A 23,707-nucleotide genomic window follows, 5' to 3' on the forward strand; every position below is an offset into this window, starting at 1 on the left:
GTCCGAAACGCAATGGGATAGACGATTTTGGAAACCATGGTCTCAATCACTTAGTCCAACATATGGAATCAAAAACGTTTTTGGAAACAAAATTATTTGTAAACTCCACCAGAGTGTGAAGGATGAGCAACATAGAAGTTTTAGGACCTCCTGAGTCCACCAGAATTGACAGATTTACAAATGGTTACTCCAAACTTGAGTTCCAACACTCGGGCAGGAAAACGTAGGAACTGACACAGTGAGTCAGAAATCCAATGAAATGATCCTAGATTTAAGAATGAAGGTGTTGCCAAGCTCCTGAAGTGAAGTGGACACCAAAAGCAAGCAATAGTTGCCTCTACAAGTCAATACGGAGTCTCTGTCATCAAACGGAACAGGGAAAAGCTTAAAAAACGACTTTTTCTTTGAAAACACTTAATAGGCTCTCAAAACCACTTTGCAAAACCAAAGTGACTTTTTCAAAGGTTCCTCCAAGGTCTCTGCACACTCAGATGCAAGTAAAGTCACCCACAAAGCTTTCCACAAAGCTTCTCCTTCCTCCCACAGAGCTACTGAGCTTCTAGGCATTTATGCATGCTCAGCTAGATCACCCGGGCTCGGATACCAGTTGAGAGTGCTCTCAACGGAAGCAAGAACGGAAGAGGGAGGGAGAGAAACAGAGAGCCACACACGTTTTAGTAGGTGCAGAACCACCCTAATCTTCTTTTTCATTCATTTATATATATGTTTGAGTATTATACATAACCGGGGTAAAGGCACAGTGACCTTTAACCCCCATAGGCTCGATTCTGTATTTGATGGACTACGTTAAGGGGGGTGATGCCTTGTCTCTAGTGGTCTCCTTTGAGGAGGGCTGAAAAAGATCAGACCTTGATCGTGCGCACTCTTCGTGTAACATGTGGAGTGTGTGCCTCTCATCTAGTAGTATCATGGTAGAGACTTTCACTGCTAATCCATGATGCTCTCATTTTATCAAGCTCCTTTCCCTTAGCCTCCCTGGTAGCTGACTCAGATGCATAGAAATATGTAAACATGTCTATGTTTTGTCGATCTCGAGGACATGTGGCATTGCTCCCTACTGCTCTCTGGTCTATTGCATCAGCATATCTCTCTGTTGCATCGCATCTCAATCAGATAGATCCCAATATGAACCTGGTTGAAAAAAGGGATCAATCATGTAAGCAGACCAAAGCCATGCCCCTCTTGAAAGAGGTAGTGATATTGCCCTCGGATCTCATAGTAGACTGGGCAGACACAGAGAAAGTTCTCCTCTATCTCGACCTCCCCCATCTGGCATAGTTAGTAGATTCTCTGCTCTCTGGGTATGCCTATAGCTCTCCCTGCCTCAATCCTCAGTTGATGTGATGAGACTCGCAACTACCTATGGCGATCCTCAGTGCATGTGAGACTCTCCTATCCTCAAGGTATTAAGGTCTGACGACAAGACCATGCTTTGAGACCCTGAGGAAGTGGTCATGGGAGAACTAGATCTTGGTAGGGAACTCCTCTCCCCCCTAAGCCCTAGATGTATGGAGATGGAGGAGGTCCAACTATATGATATGGTTGATCTCATCTCATGGGATCATCTCGGGTGGTGCATCCATGCTGTCCTGAAAGGGGGAAAGTTTTTCCATTTGAATGCCGTGACTACTAGACCATGTGGATATTCGTGTGTGCCATGCTACATCAACATCGAGTCATCTTGGTGGTCCATCTTGGCACTCTTCCTCTCAACATGTTCAATTGGTATTTATAAAAGGGAGTTCTATGGATAGTAAAAAATTCATTGTTTAGATTCCTGTGAGGAGTGGGGCCTTGCAAGTGGCAGTAAAGGGGAGGAGGAGCTATCCCTAGGTATGGCAATATATGGGCTGAGCTCTCCCCCCTTGAGGCCTTTATACAGTTATGGTGGGGGGGGATTGTGGCCCTTGCCACTTCTCCTCCTCCTCCTCTGCTTACTACCCTAGCTAGGTGACTTGGTTTGACATTGATCAATAGCTTCGGGGTGGCCTCAGTCCATGGTCTCAGTGGGGCATCCTTTAAGACCTTGGCGTATACAAACTTGACCTATAGCCAGAACATTTTGATCTTCATTATTGCGACACACTTTAGTAGTTCTCTCTCTTTCAAGCTTTCCAAAGTGATTGTCTTGTCCTTGAAGCAATGTTTAATTTGGTAGGGTTTGACCCATGCCTAATGCTAGAGTTTCTGCTTTATTCCCCCCCAAGGAAACTAGTATGACCTCTTTGAGTACTTTCTTTTTGATGTGGCAATCATGCCACACTATTCTACTTTGTTGGGTCATTCCTTAGGCCTAGGTTGCTCAAAGTTACACTTCATCGAGGTGAGGCGATTTAGTTCAAGACTTCATGATTGCCCCTTCTTGGCCATTTGTATGTTGCATGGCCACATGGAGATGACTCAACACATGCTAACTAGAAGGGAGTGTGCTCATGGTTACTTTGAATGCAATGGAATGTGCCATAGTGTCATTTATAATTTGTATCCCAGTTGTTTTGATTTTCATTCATCATATTTTGGAGGATCATCTTGACGGTCTTGCTGCTAGCCTCTGCTTGACCATTCGTGCATGATTATGTACATGAGAAAGAAATTCCTATGTTCTGATCACTTTGATGCCCAAGTTTTTGAAGTGATCCAACGTGGTTTCAATGGGACACCCAAATCGACATATGACATTCTTGTACAAAAATTGCATTATGTTGTCCCTTAGGCCTTTTTCTTTGGCCCATTTGATGATGTAGTGGGTTGCCACTACAATGTATATAGATGCATTGCTACACTGAACAGACCCATGAAGTTTAGGTCCCATGGATAGGTGGGGTGCAATGACATTTGATTTGATCTTAAAAGGATGGCCTTCCAATGCATTGGTAGGCATTGCAATGCATGTGGTGCTTTGCTACATTGCTGAAGACTATTCTCCACCATGGACCTATGCTCAATATCTTTTTCAAAGTGATGTCAGTGGAGAAGTGTCCACTGGTAACCCCTTGATGGGCTTCTTCCATGACAAGTGCTCTTCTATGGGGGAGAACAAACTGTTGGAGGATCATGTCCCCTCCCTTTTTGTGCAGGTATCCACCTATCAATGAGTACTTCCATCGCTTCAAGAAAATTTGTTGCCTATCCATTTGGCTGGCTACCTTAAAAAAGCTAATGTTGAGAGATATTTGATGATCTCATCATGTTGGTCATTGTACATGGACACTACACAAAGATTGGCATCAAGGAGACTGTCATCAATCCCTTCATGTGGTCTTATTCGTTCATGTGAGATAGATAATCTAGAAGTCAAACTCTTAGGGAAGCAACATCCACTAGATAAGGTTAGGCTTCCTGATTGTCTTGTCTCTATATTACTTTCAGGGTGAGAAATGGTAATGTGCTGTTATCAAATGTATTAACCTATCACTCACAGAAATCCACAAGCCCATCGCCATGTTGGCTAGTGCCAGTGTAGGCAGCCAGGTCAAAAAATATTATATGACTTCATAGCCAACATGAGGGATCTAACAAACTAACCTGCCAACATGGAACACAAAATGATGCTAAGTTCATGGCTCATGAGTGGCCTCACCTTGGGAATGAATCTTTGCAACATGAAGATAGTGTAGCTGATGAAGATATATGAGCAATTGTGTTTTAGAAGGGGAACTCATCTCTCAACGGATATGGGTGTTTGAGGGAACCTAGAAAAGGAAAAGACTTGTTTCCACAAATGTAAAATCCAAGGTCATATGGAAAATGGTGCTAGCCAAACTGATGGTGCAAACTCTATAACCGCTCAAGACACAACACTGAAGACTACCATTACAATAAATAGAAGCGAATAGTACATGTCCACAAAGTGGAATAGGATCCAAGGAGGCCCTACTAGGCGTAAGGCCAAAGAGCACTAGCATATGTCTCTTCTATGGGAAAGAGGGGCACTGAAAAAGCAAGTGCCAATTGTGGACGTAGAAGCTAGAGATGTTGCAAAAAGCATGTAATCAACAACATTATGCACACCAAGGTGGACCTAGCAACAATCACCTGATTGCAAGGGCCACCTAAGATGGAACTAAAGAAGCTGAAAGAGCTGTAGTTCCATTAGAATGATGGCAATAAAGATCAGCAGTGAGCTAAAATAGAAGGAACCACTCCTTGAACTAGGAAAAATGTTGGATTGACCACCCAAACAGTGAACAATGAAGCAAGATGAGCAAACAAGTGAGGTCCACAAATCCTTATCAAAAGAAGAGGTTAAAGAGGGCCAAAAAGTCATTAGAGAAAGCATGATGACTTTGATCGGTCAAATGATGGAACTCGCTCCCCATTGCATAAAATTTTTCCAAAGTTCAATGATGGAGCTATGACCCATGGCAACACCCCTAGTGTCAAGCATTAAAGTGACTAAAATATGATTTGGAACAAAGAAGTACTCGCAAATTGATGTCAAGGTTTGAAACCAAGGGTGTGATAGTCACTGGGGACTCAAGTGTTAACTCCATTTTAGATGAAGTACAAAAGAGGCTTAAGTTGAGAAACTTGGAACCCTCTCCATTCAAAATTTAGATGGTGGACCAAAGAACAGTCACGTCCATGAGCATACTAGAAGACATTTGCACAAAGACCAATGGAGCCTACTTCACCAAAATGCTCATTGTGGTGAAGATGGAGATCAAAGAAGGGTATCCCATGCTGCTAGGATGATTGTTGCTCAAAGGTTCCAAGGTACTTCATGATTGGGTGGGTAGAGACCCTAATAATAAATCAAGAATAGAATGAGTTGCAAATATCCATGGGTACATACATAATCATACAGTAATGCAAACTTGAATGTCTAGAGATCAAGGAAGGTTGCAACTCCTACATCGACAAAAAACTTATAGCACCAAACATCATGTTGATCACAATGATTGAAGCACTAACGGTGGCAACTAAATTCATAAAGGCACATGGTTAGTCATAAAGGCACATGGTTTTTCCCAAGAGCTTCATCGAGGGAAAAGAAGTAAAGTTGAGGATTTATGAAGGACCATTGATTTGAATGAGATAAAATAGTGGCAATGGCTAGATCACCAAAGGCCAAGCCATCAAGAAATCAACATGCCGATATGCAAAGAATTAAAGTTGATTCATATCAACAACAAACTTCTTGACAATTTCCTTAAGGAAGCGAAGTGCTCTTTAGAGAGTACACGAATGCATTTGCCTAGGAATATAGGAACTTGAAGGGGGTCCCATTGAATTTGATTCAACATAAAATCCCCCTCAATTATGTCAAAATTGTGAAGGAAGAAATTAACGAGGTATTCAAAGGACAATTCATTTATCAAGTTGACCATAGTGACTGACTATTTTGTATTATCATCATTCCTGGAGGGATATAGTAGATTGGTGAATTGTCCATCAAGGTATTGGTCATACCATTTGGTGGCCCTTGCTAGTGAAATAGAGTGACTTTGGCAAATGATGGAGTTTCCATATGAAAGACCAAGAAGATGTTTATGTATGCACAATAGTGAGAGCGACCATTTATAGAGATCAACATCTCAACAAGAAGAAGGATTGAAACCATCATTGAAGGAGACAAATACTTGGCAATGGGACGTGGGTAGGCCAACCAATTCACCATCATTGATGCTGAAGTGGTGTCTTATCTATGCCCCTCTCTTCTTTCATCTCTTAGGTTTGTCTGATTGATTTGGTCCTTGCTATAAGGGTGATGAGGATCACTTCCTTCTCCTTGCCAAAACTTGCCTCATATAATTGGAGCATGGGTTCCTTGACTCTCTTGGTGACCCCTTTTATCCTCTCTGCATTTAGCATTAATGATGGTGAATTGGTTGGCCTACCCACGTTCCATGGCCAAGGCTTTGTCTCCTTCAATGATCGTTGCAAGCCCTCTTCTTGTTGGGATGTTGATATCTACAAATGGTCACTCTCACTATTATGCATACCTAAACATCTTCTTGCTCTTTCATATGGAAACTCCTTCATTTGCTAGAGTCACTCTATGTGTCTTCATTGGATTCTCTAGTGCACAACCTTGAATACTCTTGAGCACAATCACCAAATATTACTGACAAATGTGCTAACTCTGAACTCCTTATGCCAAGTGCATGCTATCATGTTCACTGGTGCTTGTCCCACAATCACTTCATCAATCTAGGTAGCAAGAGACTACCTTTTCTAGATGACTAGATGGGTGTGCACAAATTCAAAGTAGGTGGTGACTGTGTTCCATGGTTGTGAGTGTATAGTAGGGTGAACAAATAAGAGGGAGAGAGAGATAGAGAGAAAAGAAAGAAAGATGTATTAACATCAGCAGAAGAGCTCATTGGCCTATGGGACAAGGTACAAAGTACACCAAAAGGATGATCTCATACAAGCCCCAATGGGTTGGAGCAAAGGGCACACTAAGGCCCTTGTTGAGTGCTAAGACTACTAAACTGATAAACTGATAAGCTGATAAACTGATAAGTCTACATAACTCTAGAGAGAGAGAGAGAGAGAGAGAGAGAGATTAACATCCGCGAAAGACCTCATAGGCCTATGGGACAAGGTACAAAGTACACCAAAAGGATGATCTCATACAAGCCCTAGTGGGATGGAGCAAAGAGTGCGCTAAGGCCCTTGCTAAGTGCTAATATTGCTAAGCTAAAAAACTACAAAACAAAAACCCTCATAAACTGATAATGTGATAAGCTGATCAATAGGTTAAACAAAATCAGATATAATCCAGAGACTACTATCTGAGTGCTGTAGTATGCTGAGGTTTGAGATCTAAGACCTAGGCTTAAAAGCCAAAGCCTAGCACCATGGTGGCTTGGATTTGTGTTTGTCAGGTTGTGTCATGCTATGGTGGCAGAGAGGGACGTGGTCTCCTCGATCTTTGAACCTGTTGGGGTATGTTTAGGGTAACCCTCGCCTCAAGCAATTTCCCCTAAAGAAAGCTATGATAGGATGGACCTCAATAGTGTGTAATCTGGTCACTCTCCGTGTTGTCGGTGGTCTTTGCATCTCTCTATTAGTAATCTAGGATGACCGCATGTTAGCTATCTCCTCATCCTCCATACTGATGTGTCCTAGAGATGACTCAAATGCATAGAAGTCTATGACGTGAGGTTGTGCTCTGTCAAACTCTCTATCCTATGGTCTAATTGCCTCCTAATATTGCCCTCTAGTCTATCGTAGTAGGGTCTCCATAAGAGAGAGAGAGAAGAGAGAGAAAGAAAAAAGAAAGAAAGAAAGTTATTAAAGTCTTCGAAAGACCAATAGGTCTATGAGACTGTGAAAAACTTGATACAATGAGCTATGGTAGTGGAGCTACTAAATGAGCATCCACACTAATGTAGAATGCAAAAAATGCAAAATGGTAGCACTAAATCCAAGTACAACATAGTCATGTCTCGACTGTATATATCAATCAATCTCAGCATCATTGTTGACATCATCATAACCATCATCATCATCATCAGTAGCAGTAGGACATCAGGATGGATGAGGCTATGGAGGTGGAGGCATGAGGTTAACAATAGAGCACTGTTGCCCCCTCAAGGGTGAAGTCCTGGTATATCTCCTCATCATAGCTCTGCATCTAACCAGGGTCGACCCTAAACAAGGAGGGGATGCCCCCAAGTATGATCTGTGAGTCAACCCTCTGTCTGAGCTGTCGGGTCATAGGCTCTAGGTCATGGTCACATCGAGGTCTCACCTCGTGGGGGTCTATGTGATTTGGCTAAAAGAACTCCGTGATAGAGCTTTGAGAGGTATCAATCAGGGGAGAAGTCTGCTCCTGTCTCCGTGCTTAGAGTATCCTATCTCAGTGTCTAAGCACCTCATGAATGAAACTAGCCAAACATCGCTGGTTTGGGTAGTAGAGGAAACGAGCCAAAAGCCCATAACTATCTCTGAAGAGGTAGTAGAAACGCCCATGGATCTCATAGTAAACAAGGCATCTGAATATGAAATGCTCCTCAGTCTCAACCTCCTACATGTCACACAGTGTGCATATGCGCCTCTCCCTAGGTAACCACTCTGCTCTACCGCTCTTGATATGAAGTCTGTGAGATGAGATCTGAAACTACCCAAGAGAGATCCTCAGTGAGTGTGGTAGGTGAATTTGCATGTATCTTGGTGGATCAACGAAACCCTCCACTGTGATATGTAAGAAGTGATCTCTATAGAATCCCAGCTTCACTAGAAGATCACTCGGTCCCCAGAATGTGTGTAGCTATAGTAGATCCTCACGGATAACTTAATTGACCTCGTGTGATAGGAGGGGGGAGAAAGGAGCATCCATGTTGTACTGGAAAGGAGGTAGTTTGTCCATGTGGAGCCCTAGTCCTACAAACCATCTCTCTGTGTGTGCATACTAACACCTCTGGTCTCCCCTTGCTGCAAGTGCCATAGAAGAAATGGATTACTTTTGAAGATGAGTCAGCAAAATTTTAAGCATAGGACATAACCATTTTGCTAGCCATGGTATCTTGCTACGCCTGGATGTGTAATCCCCATACTCCATGACTCGGTACAGATACGTAATGATGTGAAATGTAGTATCTAGCTGTAATGGGGGTGACCCAAACTCCGTCTGGATGATTTGGTAGGGACGGATGGCTTACCATGGATCATCCGTGATAACATGAGAACCTGTAGCCCCTCCACTCTGGCCCATCAGACAAGTCTAGCCCCCAGCATGGACTACCATACATCCCTACTGGATGGACCGAGGAGTCAAAAAGCAACCCTTTATTCCGTGGATACTGAAAGTGAGAGTGGAAGCACTGCCTCTCTAGTCTAGCCAATGGAGCATATCCTCTACTCAAGCGTGCATGCATCATAGGTCTCATAGTGAAGATGGGTCCGGAACAGACAACCCCAAGATAAGTGTATGATGAAACTACCTCAATAGGGGACCCATCAAATGTAAAATGCTCATCGCACATGACGGTTTGAGATATATTAAAGATCATAACCTTGGTTTTACCCAAGTTGACCTTCAAATCATGAGACTCACAAAAGGACTATAGTGCATCAAGGTGTCTTTGGAGCCCCTCTACTGAGAAAGTCAAGAGAGCCACATCATCTACGTAAAGTAATATCCGGATCAACATGCCCGTGAGAGAGGAGCATCCTACCCCACCCTGTGCCTGCATCACTGTCTCGAGCTTATTGATGTAGAGGCCAAACAAGGTAGGTGATAATGGGCACCCTTGTTTGACCCCGATAGTGCTCATGATCTCATCTGTCCACCCTGTCTAGACTCTTCCCGAAACTCGCTCATAAAGTGCCATGACAACCCAAATGATCTTCGAGCCATAACCCAAATCCTGTAGGCGACGTATGAGGTAGGCTCTTGAAATAGTGTCAAATGCCTTGCGAAAATCCATAAAGCAATAGTAAACCCTCTGCTTTTGTGCCCTCACCTCCTTGATGATACATCTGAGTGTGAGAATATGGTCCATGGTCCCATGATCCCGTCTGAAACTAGCCTATCCTATTGCTCTTAGTCCTCGTCTGCTGACCTCAGAATCAAGTATTGATGCATAAATCTTGGACATGACATGTCCAATCATAATGGTCCTATAGTTCTCCGAGTTCATGGGATCCCCTTCCTTTTGGATGGGTGAGATAGTGTTGATGGTCCATGTGCGTGGAAACCCCAAGCAAATATCTTGGCTAAGATTGAGGCTAGGAGGTTAATCCCATATACAATGAGCTCAGTGTATAGTCCCTCATGATCCTTTGCTCGGCCATTATGAAGTTTCATTATGGCATCCTTTCCCCCCCCTAGTGAAGAGGGTGTAGGATGTGGGGTGTGGCATATGTGATAGGTTAGGGGCTAGCTGATTTGGGATATCATAGAGCTTGTGTGCATAATCAGACCACACATGAGTGTTAGTGAATGGTGGGGGGGACCGTCCCTCTAGAAATCTCCCCTAGAAGTCCTTAGAGTTGTTATTGAATAGAATGTTCAATAGCTCCTCCTCATTCTGGCACACGAAGTTAAGTTTCTTCCTGCATATACCAGATGATGGTACTCGTGTAATGTCTCTGGTTCACTTGAAAGGCTGTTTTTTGTTTTGAATCTGAGCTGATGGCATAAAGCCTTACATTCATGATCGTACTAGCTATTACAGGGTATGGTCCCAGGTGGTGGTGGGTAGGTGGAGCGGGTGGTGTGGGGGAAGGTGTGAAGAGCGACCTCGTGAAGTGAGCGAGTGACTAGGGCAGCACGATCCTCTAAAAGGGGTATAAAGTCAATGTATGCAAGAAGTCTGTACAGATGGCTAGAGTAAGTAGGTGAATGATCGCGATCAAAGCGTATATCATGGTAGGTGGAGTAAGAACTCAATAGGGTAGAAAGTGCTGTGCAGCAGAGGGTAGAAATGCTAAAGAAAAGATATGTATGATCAGCCCTTGGAGGGAGAGGTGCTACGGTAAAGTCAATGATGTGAGATGTGAAGGCAGGGGATCCCATGATGTAGTCCACAATGGTGGAGCCACCCCCATGTGGAAATCAAGTGAAGCCACCTGAAGCAAGCCATCTATCAAGACCATTATAGATAATGAGATCATGCATCCTGCCGAGGTCTAATAGGGCCTACCCATAAGATGTGAGTGATCCTCATCTGTCAATTGAAACTCGTAGAATACCTGCCTCCTCAAGGTCAATGTCTGAAGTTGAGGAGTGGTGCTTGATGAGCACCTGTCATCGCATTGAAGTCCCCAACTAGGAGGATGTCCCCCTGGCTAGAGAAGTCAACAATGGACTGATAAAGAGCAACAAATGGTGGTCTCATCCTCCCCTCAAATATCTCTAGCAAAGCAGGAGGTCTCAAGGGGGAAGTAGCAAACTGCAATAAATAGATCCTGGCTATCCTTGAAGTGTGGATCTCTTTGCTCCATTGAGATGGCCCCCAAAAGTGTGGATTTGTAAAAAACTGCAACTCCTCCTGACCCTCTAACCCCTCCTATATCCCTTGTCTCATCTCTGTAGGCAGACCCCCATGTATACCCACTGACTACTGGTAGTGGGTGCTCTGGGCTCTGATGTGTCTCTATGTAAAAGACTATGTCGTGACCTATATAGGATTCCAAGAAGCTCCTTGGTTTTGACCATAAGGCACCATTACAGTTCTAGATGGTACAAGATAGGGTCTCGCATGTCTAGGTCTCATAGAGCCCACCTCCCTATGCGAGAAGAGAGGTGGGTGCCCAACAGGGGCCTGTAAGGAGTCATCCATCTCATACTACTATGCACTTCCCCTCTGTGGGGGCCTAATCTCGCTACTGCAATAGAAAATGCCTCTCCTCAACCTATAGTGGAGTGAGGTCCTCAGCCATGGAGATTGCTAGCTGGTCTCGTAAGACTGACCTATGACGTAAAGTTGAAAGTGGTGCTTGGCCATCACGGAACCATATGATAAAGGGCTGATCTCAGTTGGGGTCCGTCCTAACCCACCATGCTCTCTCAATCCTATGCTCAATCACCCCTAGGGTAGTGGTCACGAAGGCCTGCGCATCTGCCATCGGTGTAGCCTTAGTGTGGGGAATCCCACATACTCTGATGTTGAGAGCCTTGTTGGCTCTCTACTATTGCTCTAGGAGGGTAGCCGAAATGGTTACCCTTGTAGATTCTCATTTGGCTAGATCGACCCATTTGGACGTCTCCTCAATGATAGATTGCATGCTTACAATCTGTGCCTCCACCAGTGGGGTGCTCCTTGGGACTGTACCTATAGCAGTGACCTCCTATCGGAGCTGTGAGATCTCCTATCTGAGCCCTTGAATAAGGTCAACCTAGTCTCGGATCGCTTGAGAGTGGTCTTGTATGAGATGTGCTTGCTCTTGGGTGAGCGTGTCTGCTCCTGTGCGAAGCGTTATAGCTCCCTCTCATGCTCTCAGATGCTCTGAACCTCCATCAACAAGTACTCCCAAGCCTCTAATGGGTCATCTCGCCTGTGCTCCAAAAAAAACTGAAAGGACTGTGGCTTGGAAGTGTGAGGATGGGACTGGAGGTTGGGTGTGGTATGGAGATAATAGTGGTCTAGAGGAGGCAGTCCCAGCAGGGTAAGGGAGCATGGGCTAACTAAGAGGCAGAGGGGAGAAGAAGGTTGAGTAGTGCGGAACAGTGTATGACCCCTCCAAAGTAGGTGCCATAATTGGAGAGAGAACTATAGCAGGAGAGGAAGGGACAGATGGAAGAGATGGTGTCAATGGAAACCCCTCTAACCTAGGGGAGGGTGGAGTGATCGATGTCATGGGTAGGGGTATATCAAAGCTAGTAGTTATAACTGTAGAGGCTATGAGCATAAGTGGAGCTCAAGCTGGAACTAGAGCTGACGCTGAAGCTAAAGTTGAGGCTGGCGCTGAGGCTGAGGATGAGAAGTAGCTGAGATTGAGGATGAGACTGAAGGTGAAACTAAAGCTGAAGCTGTGGTGAAGCTGAGGCCGAGGTGGGTCCCGCCTTTGCTTTGCTATCTACTCCGAGTCCACTGTGGTTGTAGCACATGTTCACATCTTCGAGTTTCAGTTGTGTTTGTTTCTTGGCTTTGTTGTCATTTTTCTTGGTGGCTTTATCCATATTCTTGCCACCTTTCCCCATTTCGTAGGATAGACCCATGTTCGGTGTAGGACTTAGTCGTTTTGCAAGGGCGGGAGTGGGAGCAGGAGCATGTACCCCCCCTCATGATGAGAGAACCCCAGGGGGTTGAAACAAGGCTGTAGGTCAGGGTGGGGGAGGGGCTATAGGAGGATATAGGTAGGGAGGGCTGAAGGGGTGAAGCCAAGAGGGAGGGAGGGTGGCGACACTAGGCAAGGAGCCAAGAGGGAGGGAGGGTGGAAGAAGAAGGGAGTAGCATAAGCGAGGAGAGAAGGCAGCAACCGGGGGAGCTGAAGACAGGGAGGCAGTGGAGGGAGGGAGCTGAAGGAGGGGTGGGGTGCAGGCAAGGAGCTGTAGGAGGGCGAGGCAGTAAAGGAGCAGCAGGGCTGCAGGAGCAGAAGGGCAGAGGGGGGTAGTAGGCGGAGTTGTAGGCAGGGCAGCAAGAGCAAAGAAGCAGCAAGGGAGGAGTGGGAGGGGAGGCAGTGAGCGGAGGAGGGAGGAGGCAGCAGGTGGAGGATGGAGCTGAGGTAGCGGTGGGCAGAGGAGGGAGCTGCCTAGAGGGGGGACTTGAGGGGAGGAGATAGCAAGTGGAGGAGGGAGCTATAGGAAGGAGGCAGTGGGCAGAGGAGGGAGCAAGCAGAAGGGGCAGTGGGCGGAGGAGAGAGAGAGAGAGAGAGAGAGAGAGAGAGAGAGAGAGAGAGAGAGAGAGAGAGAGAGAGAGAGGGAGGAAGGGAGGGAGGGAGGGAAGGAGAGAGAGAGAGAGAGAGAGAGAGAGAGAGAGAGAGAGAGAGAGAGAGAGAGAGAGAGAGAGAGAGAGAGACTTATTCAAATAATTTCTTTTCATCATCATGAGGAGCCTCATGGCTAGATTATAGTAGCACTCTAGCTACACTCCACACACATGAGTAGCCTTGGTTGAAAACCTCATGGAACCTAATAGCTTGGACTCTCTATCTTTTTATACTAAGCTAGCAACTTTGAATTTGTGGTGGGAAATACCCACCACATTTACAATACCGGTCCTCCTCATTTCAAGTGAGTAAATGCCTTAACTTCATATTGGCTTGGCTAATAGGGCCTACTTGGACAAACCCTTCATGATTAGTCCTTTGTCCAATTTGTTGATGTGAGGTTCAATCAGTGTTATGGCATTTGCTTTGGTGAGATTTGTCAGCTTATGGGGCTTGCTTTAGTGACTATGCTATATGGTTGCCTTTGATGCCTTTAGTCATCTTGTGCTACTTCCTTTTGCACCATCCTTGGCTAGCCTACAAGCTCGGCCAAGATGCCAATTGTTGGCTAAGGCCCACCTTCAAGCTTTTGGCCAAGATGCCTATGGCCAAATTTGAGCTGCACTTCCCTTCGCCTGCTGGCTTTGATCTCATCACCTATCCTTTGATCAGCAATCTCTTCTTCATACATTGATTCATCAGTTTCAAGGTTCAACAATATTATTAAAAAAGGAAGGGGTCACACATTGGACGATCCGATGATCTGTTAACCACAAAGTAGGAGGTTTTATTGGAACCATTGGATGATTACCTATTCTGGGGAGTCTTGGAGACAATCACACCTATGGCATAAAGGAGAAGACTTCAAAGGGTGGTGCAAAGTCCAAGACATGATGCCAGAGGAGGAGAGGGTGGAAAGGATTCATTACTTGAACTAAAAAGATAGATATATATGTCAAAGCATATTATCTCTTGGACAATTGTAGAATTAGCACCACGGTTGCATATAGTCAAAATGTCCACCATTGTGTGGTCTTGATTTGGTAAATTACATGCGACTAAGTGGGAAAATGGGCTCTCAATGGGCATGGTTCAACCTTCTCCATCGACCATGTCCATTAAGTTAAGGGGTGATCCACAATGGGTGCTCATGTGTGTGGCCCTTATGTAAGGGACTTTAACAATTGAGCTATCTATGAATTCAAGGTGGAAGATACTCATGCTCAATTTCAATTTTGGGAGCTATTAAATGATTAAATGCGAAAGAACACTTATGCAAATCTATAATGTTAAGGTTTACAGAAGATGTAGCTAGTGTTGATTGGCTAGCTCTACAAACATTTTACAATGATGGGCCACTAAATGAAATGGAGGGAAGAGAAAGAACTTGTGGTTTCCATTGGGAATGAGCATAGTTCATCACACTAGAAGGTCTATTAAGTCTTGATCCCATGAGGATCAAAAGCTATTGTGTAGAATTTTAAAGGAACGACAACAACTACTTCTGTCGAACACTAAAAGCACAGACTAATCCAATTTTGGTTTTCAACCATTTGTATTGGGGTAAGCTACCTTCTTTTAGCACATGGTTGGCTTGGTAGGATGTTAGAGTCAATTAGTGGAGGAAGTTTTTTGCATGAACAAGAAATTTTGGCTTGGTTTCCATAGTGAATTTTCCAAAACCAACCACTCTAGCATGAGGGTAGACCATGTATATGAAAGAAACATTATGTTGTATGATGTTTGTATAGTAGGCCTTGTATGGAGCTTGTATGTGTATACTTTAGAGTGCTCATTACAATCCCTATATGTTTGGCAACACTTGGGATGAATTTGACCTTGGAAGCTTTGCGACAAAGAATTTTGTGTGGCCCGGTCTACAATAAATAAGCTTGTTGATCTAACACATGCATTGATAAAAAAGGGTGGGATATAGTCACTAGAGATGGGTTGAATAATTACAAAATTGATATCAATGACAAGTCCACATCCCATCCATGAGAAAGATAGTCATTGACGTTAGCATACAATAGTTACATCAAGTAAAGTGATTGATAAAGGAAGGCAAAAAATTTTTAGAAGTCCATAGAGCCAAGCTTTTTGTAGAGCAAAAATCATCTTGGGTGCAAATTGGGTAATTAGGAGAAGTGGACCCCATAGTGTTGTCGCATGGTTTGGGTACTTTTGGCAAATACAAATGTTGGGATGTGATCAATGAATTAGGGAGGAGTGCTAGCCATAGTGTGCCTACCCCATGCTTAAAGGGAAGAAAGGAAACATTCCAATGGCTTGGGTACTTGGAAAATACTCATAGATGTGGGACTATGAAAAATGTATCAGGTAGGAGTGCTAGCCATGGTTTGGGTACTTGGCATATGGTTTGGATACTTGGCAGATATGCATAGATGTGGGGTTGTGATCAATGAACTTGGTAGGAGTGTGGCCAGTTGTGCCTACCCCATGCTTTAAGGGAAGAAGGCAACATTCCACTAGCATCACAAAACAACTTGGGTGGTTTTGCAATAGTACAACAACACATTCATGGAATGTAGATCCCTCCATTCAAGGTATTTGAGGAAATTCTTTGGGTGTGTGAAAGATTGCATGTGGGACATTATTGATGCTAGTGAGTAGAAGAACTTGATGCAAGAAGGGTTTGTATTTGAGGCTTATGATGGCAGTGCAATCATGGAACGCCCCTCCTGCATGCACCAAATTAATGCACCACTGACCATCTCGTTGACATGGGAAGTTGGTGATATGAAGAACTAAATTGAATAAATAATTTAAACAGAAGATAAAGAAGGCAATGATAGAGAATGTATAGGTTTGAGAGATCACTACTATTACCAATGAGATGCATCTGTTTCATGCTTACTGGATCACTTGCCAAGGGTTTGATGTACTCCATTACTTTTTCAGAGTTTTCATGTTGCAAGTGTCTCGAATGTACACAAAAGGATGCAAGAAATATTCCTTACATGACTTGCAAAAAGAACATATATTTGGGGTTCATTATTTTGTTGAGATTAAGCAATGCAGTGCATCAATTCATGCACTAGATAGCTATGACAAAGTTTGAGTTGTTTTAAGCTTTATGTGGCAAAAGGAACCAACTTTATATGGAGTAGATGATGCTAGAGACCTTCAGTCATTTTTTTCTCATATAAAGATTGTTATTCTTCAATGTGTGTGAATTCGTTGTATGGAAAATCTACTCTTACAAGCATGGGATTCAGCAAATGTGACTAGAATGTAAGCAACCTTTGTGTTTTTGAATCATGTTTATGACTTGGGCTCTCAACAGTCACTTTGATCTTAGCTCTATATAGTGATTATAATGCAATATAGTTGTGTTTGATTTATTTGAATGTGATGTGAGAATTAGCCATCATTACAAGCATATTTAAAATGGTATTATTTTTATGAAGAAGGGCTTACTCACATACTTTGTGTTTGAATCTCACTTGCTTATTTGGGGTTGCTCACTTTTTCTTGCTTACCTTATTGACTATATTAGTCCAAAAGAAAAGTCCAACAATAAGACCATTCCTTTTTAACTATTCCTTGCCCTCTAGAAACCTAATTATATTTATATCCCAAATTTGTTTATGTTGACGATACCAATCCCAAGAGCTATCTTTATCCATATCAATGTCCTATTATGAAAGTGATCTATTAAAAGTCCTATCTTGGCTTATAATCTCTTGCTAGTTCTATAATCCCAAAACATATGTAAGTTTGTCTATGTATTAAGTGGACATCGACAATAGCCTTGCATCCCCCAAACCTATTCTTAGATTCCTTTTCTATGTCCACAACCTTTACGTAAAACAAGCCACTAAACTGGGCTTAAAGGAGCTTCAAGGTGGTGTATTACTTTACCAAAATGTTACAAAGTTGTCCTATGGAACAAAATGATGAAAAAGTCAAGCTGAATCTAAATAAATACACTGACCAATGAAGTGGTGATTCGTGAATATTCCCAAGAGATCATGCTCTCAAGTGGGTGCACTACTAAGAATCCTAGATATGACATGCATTCAAGGAGACTAGAAAAGTCTCTTCACTATACATTTTGCATGGAGAAAAAGTCCCCTTTCCTATACGAACTTATAGTGTTTTCTTTCTCTCTCCAAAATTCAATTAAAAAATTCCCATATGTAAATATCTTTCTGTAAGTTAATCTTAAAAGTTTGAATTAAAATCAACCTCCATTTAAACCTAGAGTATAACTACATGTTATTGGGTGAACCATCTAGTATAAATAAAAAGTAAGGAATAAAGACAACAACAATAAAGGGAGGTATGAGGAGGTAGCCTTGCAAATACAAATTTGGTTAGCTAGATGAAAGGAACAAAGTTGGAAGAATTTACAAATGTGCGAACAAGTAGAGGTGCCTCCAAAATACAAATGAGTTAGCTAGAAGGGAGGAATGAACTTAAGGGAACTGTGGGAGGAGCAAAGAGTCTTCCAAAATTCAAATTTGGATAGGTTAAAAGGGAGAAGTCAAGCATGGGAGGTAGAGAGGTAGGAGGTCCCATTCAGAACCCCAATTTCAAAAATGGGAGGAGGTGCCTAATAGAGGGTGAGATGGGACATGTTGACTTACTTGGGTAAGTGAGTTGGAGCCTACTAGTGTCTACTAGTGCCTCGCAAATAGGGTGCTACTACAGACTTATTAGATGGCTTAATTCCCTCTCAAAGACTATTAGAGGTCACTCATCATTTGAAAATATATCATATGGGTTCAATAGAAGCGGTTTTTGAATAGTAAAAATTCATATTTTAGAAGAGCTTTTGAATGCACATGATAATATAGGGTTTTCAAGTAGTTAGCTTGCCCCTCCATGCGCACCCTCCCTCCCCCCCCCCCCTTCCTTCCAAAAAAAGAAAAAAAAGAAGAAAAAATAAACCTCATGAAATGGTCAATCAAACATAGCTCAAGAAGCATATACATTTAATTAAAATGACAACTTTTTCACTCAAATATGAATAAAATTCTACCTTCGTTCCTTCTCAAGAAGAGGTGGAGATGTCAAAATGTGATAATTCAATGGCATTTTATTGAATTTATTTATCTAGGTTATTCCCAAAATATAATTTTTTTGCAATTATGGTGCTTGAAGATAATATAAAGCATTTTGAAATTTTAAATTATGCTACAATTATGGTGTTTGAGAGATGTCGATACACAATTATGGTGCCTCCGTATTGTAACACAATTCTCAACCTCTTCATGGATGGATGACTATTACCTCTTTGTTGAAAGGTAGAGAAAATGAGAGACATATGAATAGACCTATTATACTTTTTGTACATTGTAGTTATAATTAGTTATAATTTAGTAACATAAGGAGCATGCATAGCTGACTATCCACTATTTAGTACATGCATCAATTAAGAAGAATTGCTAGTTATACAAGTCACATGTGAGCCCCATGTGAGTCTCCATTTTTTAACACAATAGCTAAATAATCATCATTTTCATGATGATGATTGTTATTTCAATAAAATCACATTACAAAGTATTTTGATTGAGCTCCACACACAATCACTATACGAAAACACTTAAGACACTAAGAAGGTTGCAAGGGAGAAATAAAGATGAACATAACTTGTATACACAAAACAGAAGACAGTATAAATATATCCACCTCCCCGATACACTATGTAAACCCAAAAGCAAAATATAAATATTCCACCTCCTAATACACCAATATCTTAAAGAAGGTTGTATGTGTGTGTGTGTGTGTGTGTGTGAAGTTTTCTATTAAAAAATCCCTTTTATTGACCATAGTGGTATGTTTACATATAATAGGTGATTCCCCCTAGGCACATATCACTTTAGATTTTGAAAATGTGCAAGATGAGTCTTAACATTCTTGTCTTTGAACAAATATTACAACTACAAATTTATATTTTTCATGTCCACAAAGATTTACATTGTGTAATTTGAAGATGTCAAGTGCTCTACTATGCTTAGCTTACATGTCATGCATTAGCAGTAAAAAAACATGAATTAAAAAGATGTCAAAAAGTGTCAATTGAATTTCATGTATTAGGAGACATAGAATTAGAGAGAAATAAATGAAAAATGAAATTGTAATTATGATAACTATATTGAAGATATTAATTAGAGTTTTGAATACATGTAATAAGAATATGAGTACTATTGAATTGCACGAATTCATTTTTTACATCTTCAAGGAAGGGATAATCTGTGTAACCCACAATTGGGTCTTGAGTGTTGAAGGTACTTCGGACATATTTGTTTAACGGTGCATTTAACTCAAATCTTCTAGGTAAATCAGGGTTTGATAAAAACCAGCGACCATAGACTACCAAGTCTGCATTTTCAGATTTAATGGTTGCATTCCCATTTTCACTATTGTAGCCACCAGCTACTAAAAAAGTTCCTGTAAAAGCTTTTCTCATGGGTATCAGGCTATCTTTAGTCTCCATCTCTGTAATTGGGTGCTTCATTCTTGGCTCCACATAATGTGAATATAAGATGTTGTACTTATTCAAAGCACTAGCCATATATAATCCTAATGCATGTGGATTTGAATCATATGCTCCAGCATAATATGTGAATGGCGATAGGCGAATGACCACATGTTGAGGACCAATTTCGTGTGCAACAGCCTCCACTAATTCTAGTGGAAATCTACATCTATTCTCTAGGGAACCACCATACTGATCTGTTCTGTTATTGACACTATCTTTCATAAATTGATCCAATAGCTGGTAACCATGAGCGCCATGGAGTTCTACACCATCAAAACCTGTAATTCAAGACAAATACAAATCCCATGAATATGTTTATTTCATATAATTCATAGCTCCTAAACAATCACATGTATTGCTTTTCTAAGACAATATAAATGAAAAGTAGTAAAACCATGAATATGAAGAAAAATTAGTGAAAAAAATCAATGTCAAAATGTAAAATAATGTGAACGTTGCCTTGCGATTTTCACTAAAACCGTCAATTTTATGCTTTCTTTGATATTTTTGGAACTTTAAAATGACATTTTTTACATCTTTCAATATCTTAAAACATAGTCTTTCACACAATCTTTCCTTTCTTGCAAAAATGCATATTGCCTTATCTCTCTTCACTTAAAAGATTCTTCTCCATTCTTGGACACTACTTCTAGATTTGACCATAGGAAAGGGATTAAAATACCTGCATCAATGGCATTCCTAGCTGCAATTCTGAAGTGCTCAATGATATGTGGAATCTCCTCAGTTGCCAAAGCACGTGGTGTTGAATATTCACAGAACTCTGTTCCAGAGGGCATCAAGCATTGTCCCGGTGCCTTCTTACTAGAAGGTGAAATTGGAGGTTGACCATTCGTTTGATAAGCTATAGAAAAGCAAATAAAAAACTTAGTGAATGGGCTATATTATCACACTTTGATCATTAGATCTCTCTTTCTCTCTCTCTCTCTCAGTGGGATCCTTCCCACACACGAGAAGGTGCTCAAGAGTGCTTCATTCCAGAATATGTGTGGCACAAGAATGATAAACTTTCAAAGCTGAAATATGAAAGGATGGTGTAGTTGTCTACAATCATCTACTTGCCTAGATTTCACTTTTAGAGTTAATGTCGCCCATGCAGAGTCTTTACAAATAGACAAGGTAAGGACAATATATAGTCATAAAAATTGTGGTGAATTCCAATATCTCTAATTTTATCTTGCTACGACATGGTGCGACATTCCCTTGGTTGTTACTAGAGCTTCATACTCCACCACCATGTGTTGAAAGTGGTCCTTACAACTATAGATGGTGGTGTATTTAAAAGGGGCTAAAGGTTTGTGCCCCTTCTAAATTGGAGGAAGGACCAAATTACCCATAGCAAATGCCCTCAATGAAGACGACTCTACTGAGGTAGGGACCATAGCCTTTACGATGATAGATTAGGAGTGATCTAACAGGTTTTATTGAATGGGACACTATAAATCAGTAGATTTTTGAAGTTTTCGATCACCCATGTTTTTGTAGCATATGCAGGGGCTCTTTCAGCTCTCATTGATCAGTAATGGAAGACCTCCTAGTCTTCTGTTTCTATAGTGTATTGTCGAAGCCGCCTCTCAGATAGGAGTTAGATAGTGAGAATTAGGCTGCTTTAGATTCTCAATTGATTCATAAAGCTGGTTCTACGCGTAACAAACGCTTTCAAAGGATCTCTAAGATAGGACGGCAAGGCTGTTTGCGACTGTCACCCTCCTTGTTAAACACGTAGACAAGTTCGGAAGAAATTCACCCTGCTTGTTAAACACGTAGACAAGTTCGGAAGAAATTCGGGATAAGTTTGGCAGCATTTTTCTTGTAACGTGCCAGATCTGAAGAAAGAAGATGCCGCCCTTATCATGAACTGCCTGCACAATCGGCTTCCAAGCTTCTATTTGTTCTTTGGTCCAAATGCCGGGTGCATGTGGATACCTGCGAATAAAAGCTTCGGTTCAAAAAAATACCGACACGGTTTTCTCCGTAGGTATTTCTTGAACTGCGACTTCCTCCAATTTAGAAGGGGCACAAACGCTTTTAGAGAAAAACTCACCGTTGTGCTGTTTCAGACACACCCGTTGCCTCAGCGATAAGCAGACCTCCGGGTGTAGTGCGTAGCTGGTGTAGAGAAAGAGAAAACAATACGAGCTGCGTCGTTGGGAAGTGAGTGGGTACCTGTGAGAGAGGTGGAAGGGACCCATTTGATAAGGGGTGAGCAATGGGATGGGAGGAGGCAAGCGAGAGGGCTGCATGGGGGGCTGGTGATCAATGTGGTCGGCACCCATAAGGAGAGGGAGGAGGTTGGAGGTAGGGGGGAAGTGGTTGGAGCAGGAGAAGGTCGTTCGAGCAGTTGGAGAAGGTGGTGTGAGGGGAAAATGGAGGCGAGCTGAGTTTTGAAGGGGAGGGAGAGTATGATGGGAAGGGTGACACATGAGATTTAAGGAAGGTGTGGAGGAAGAAGAACCAAGGCCCCTAGGAATCCATGACTTCTTCTTTGTTATGGTTGATTTCATGGCTATGGCTAACCAAGGAAGATGGAAAACAATGAATTGATTACACCCACTTTCATAGCCCCCTCCCTTACGTCCTCCCTTTCGTTCATGCTCACAAATCAAACTCTCCCGAAAAGTCTACACTCAACACGCTTCCCTTCTCTTTTCTTTCAAATGCGGCTCACTTTCAATACTTTTTTGAACATTCTCACTCTCCAAGTGGACCCCCCCCTCTACTAAACAACCCAAGGTATCATTGCTTTTAAGGAATATTTAAACAAGGTGGCAACACCACTATGGCCCTTCTTTTTTTAAGTTTTTACATATTTTGGAATACGTTTTAAGAAATGTCAAAGAAGTCTTTAAATATATGATCTCTTTCAAACTTACATTCAAAATACCATATTTTGAAAAGCCATCGTGCAAGATCTAAATAATAATGGATGCAGAAAATATTAATGATAGAAGTAATAGTATGTAACACTTAGGTTGTGAAATCGATGGTTGTTGTGAGTGGCATGGCTTACTATTTTAAATTGTTGGAAGCTCATTGATTTACAAAATCTTAAATAAATCAAAATTTTATTTTCTAAACATTTTTCTACCATTACATAAGAAAAAAGTCCATCATAGTAGATTAACTATGTATAAATGAGCGCATGCACGCCCTCGCACACACACACACACACAATTTTTGTGTGGGTAATACTATATATTAATGTATGGAAAACCTCTAAAAGAGGTAAGAACCTGCCATGAATTACAAAATGAAAAAATACCAAAGCGCACATATAAAAAAAGACCGGACATCAAAAAACAAGAGGAGAATATGAAATTACATGCGACATGAAGACTATCCTCCAAAGTGATCCCCTATTGTACTAGAAAACCATTGAGTGAAGTACACGTTTAAAAAAAAAAAACATAATAAGATCCCTTTTTATCATCATTGGAATGCATAAAAGAGTGTTTCTATTTGTCATCTTCGCAGCTTAAACACATTAAGTCAATGTGCTTGAATAGAAGCGGGCATACTTTGAATGGAGGAGAAGACATTAGGGCATGGCACATGGGCTTAGTACAAGTAAGGCTCTCTTTATACATTGGATTCTAAAGATAGAGCCAATAACTCAAGTAAATTCACTATGCCTTTTTGTGAAGAATATAGGCACTTCAAATTAAAGTATGCCTTACTATGCTTCTTTATGAAGAATATAGATACAATGAACATTGCATATATGATGTTTATAAATACACAATTCCTAACACTAGACATCATTAAGTGTTAGGCATCCACCTGCATTTCATTTCAGTCCCATCAACAATTGATTTTGAAACTCTCCCATCC

The 23,707-nt window shown here is 41.8% G+C and overlaps 1 protein-coding gene across 1 annotated transcript in view; it reads right to left on the reverse strand.

Moving 5' to 3' along the window:
* Window positions 1–21,993, reverse strand: part of LOC147887798 (12-oxophytodienoate reductase 1-like) — a 56,519-nt gene extending 34,526 nt beyond the window's left edge. Inside the window, exons 1-4 of the mRNA XM_087393220.1 lie at window positions 21,921–21,993; window positions 21,694–21,802; window positions 20,541–20,742; window positions 19,501–20,136 (exon numbers count right to left, since the gene is read on the reverse strand). Coding sequence (XP_087249346.1) covers window positions 19,501–20,136; window positions 20,541–20,655 — 751 coding nt within the window. The 5' untranslated portion in view covers window positions 20,656–20,742; window positions 21,694–21,802; window positions 21,921–21,993. The remainder of the gene's footprint in view (window positions 1–19,500; window positions 20,137–20,540; window positions 20,743–21,693; window positions 21,803–21,920) is intronic.
* Window positions 21,994–23,707: the final 1,714 nt, after the last annotated feature.

The sequence above is a fragment of the Dipteris shenzhenensis genome, chromosome 22, assembly GCF_047967505.1.
Source record: "Dipteris shenzhenensis isolate YYH24624 ecotype China chromosome 22, Dip_SZ_1.0, whole genome shotgun sequence".
Lineage (NCBI taxonomy): Eukaryota > Viridiplantae > Streptophyta > Polypodiopsida > Gleicheniales > Dipteridaceae > Dipteris > Dipteris shenzhenensis.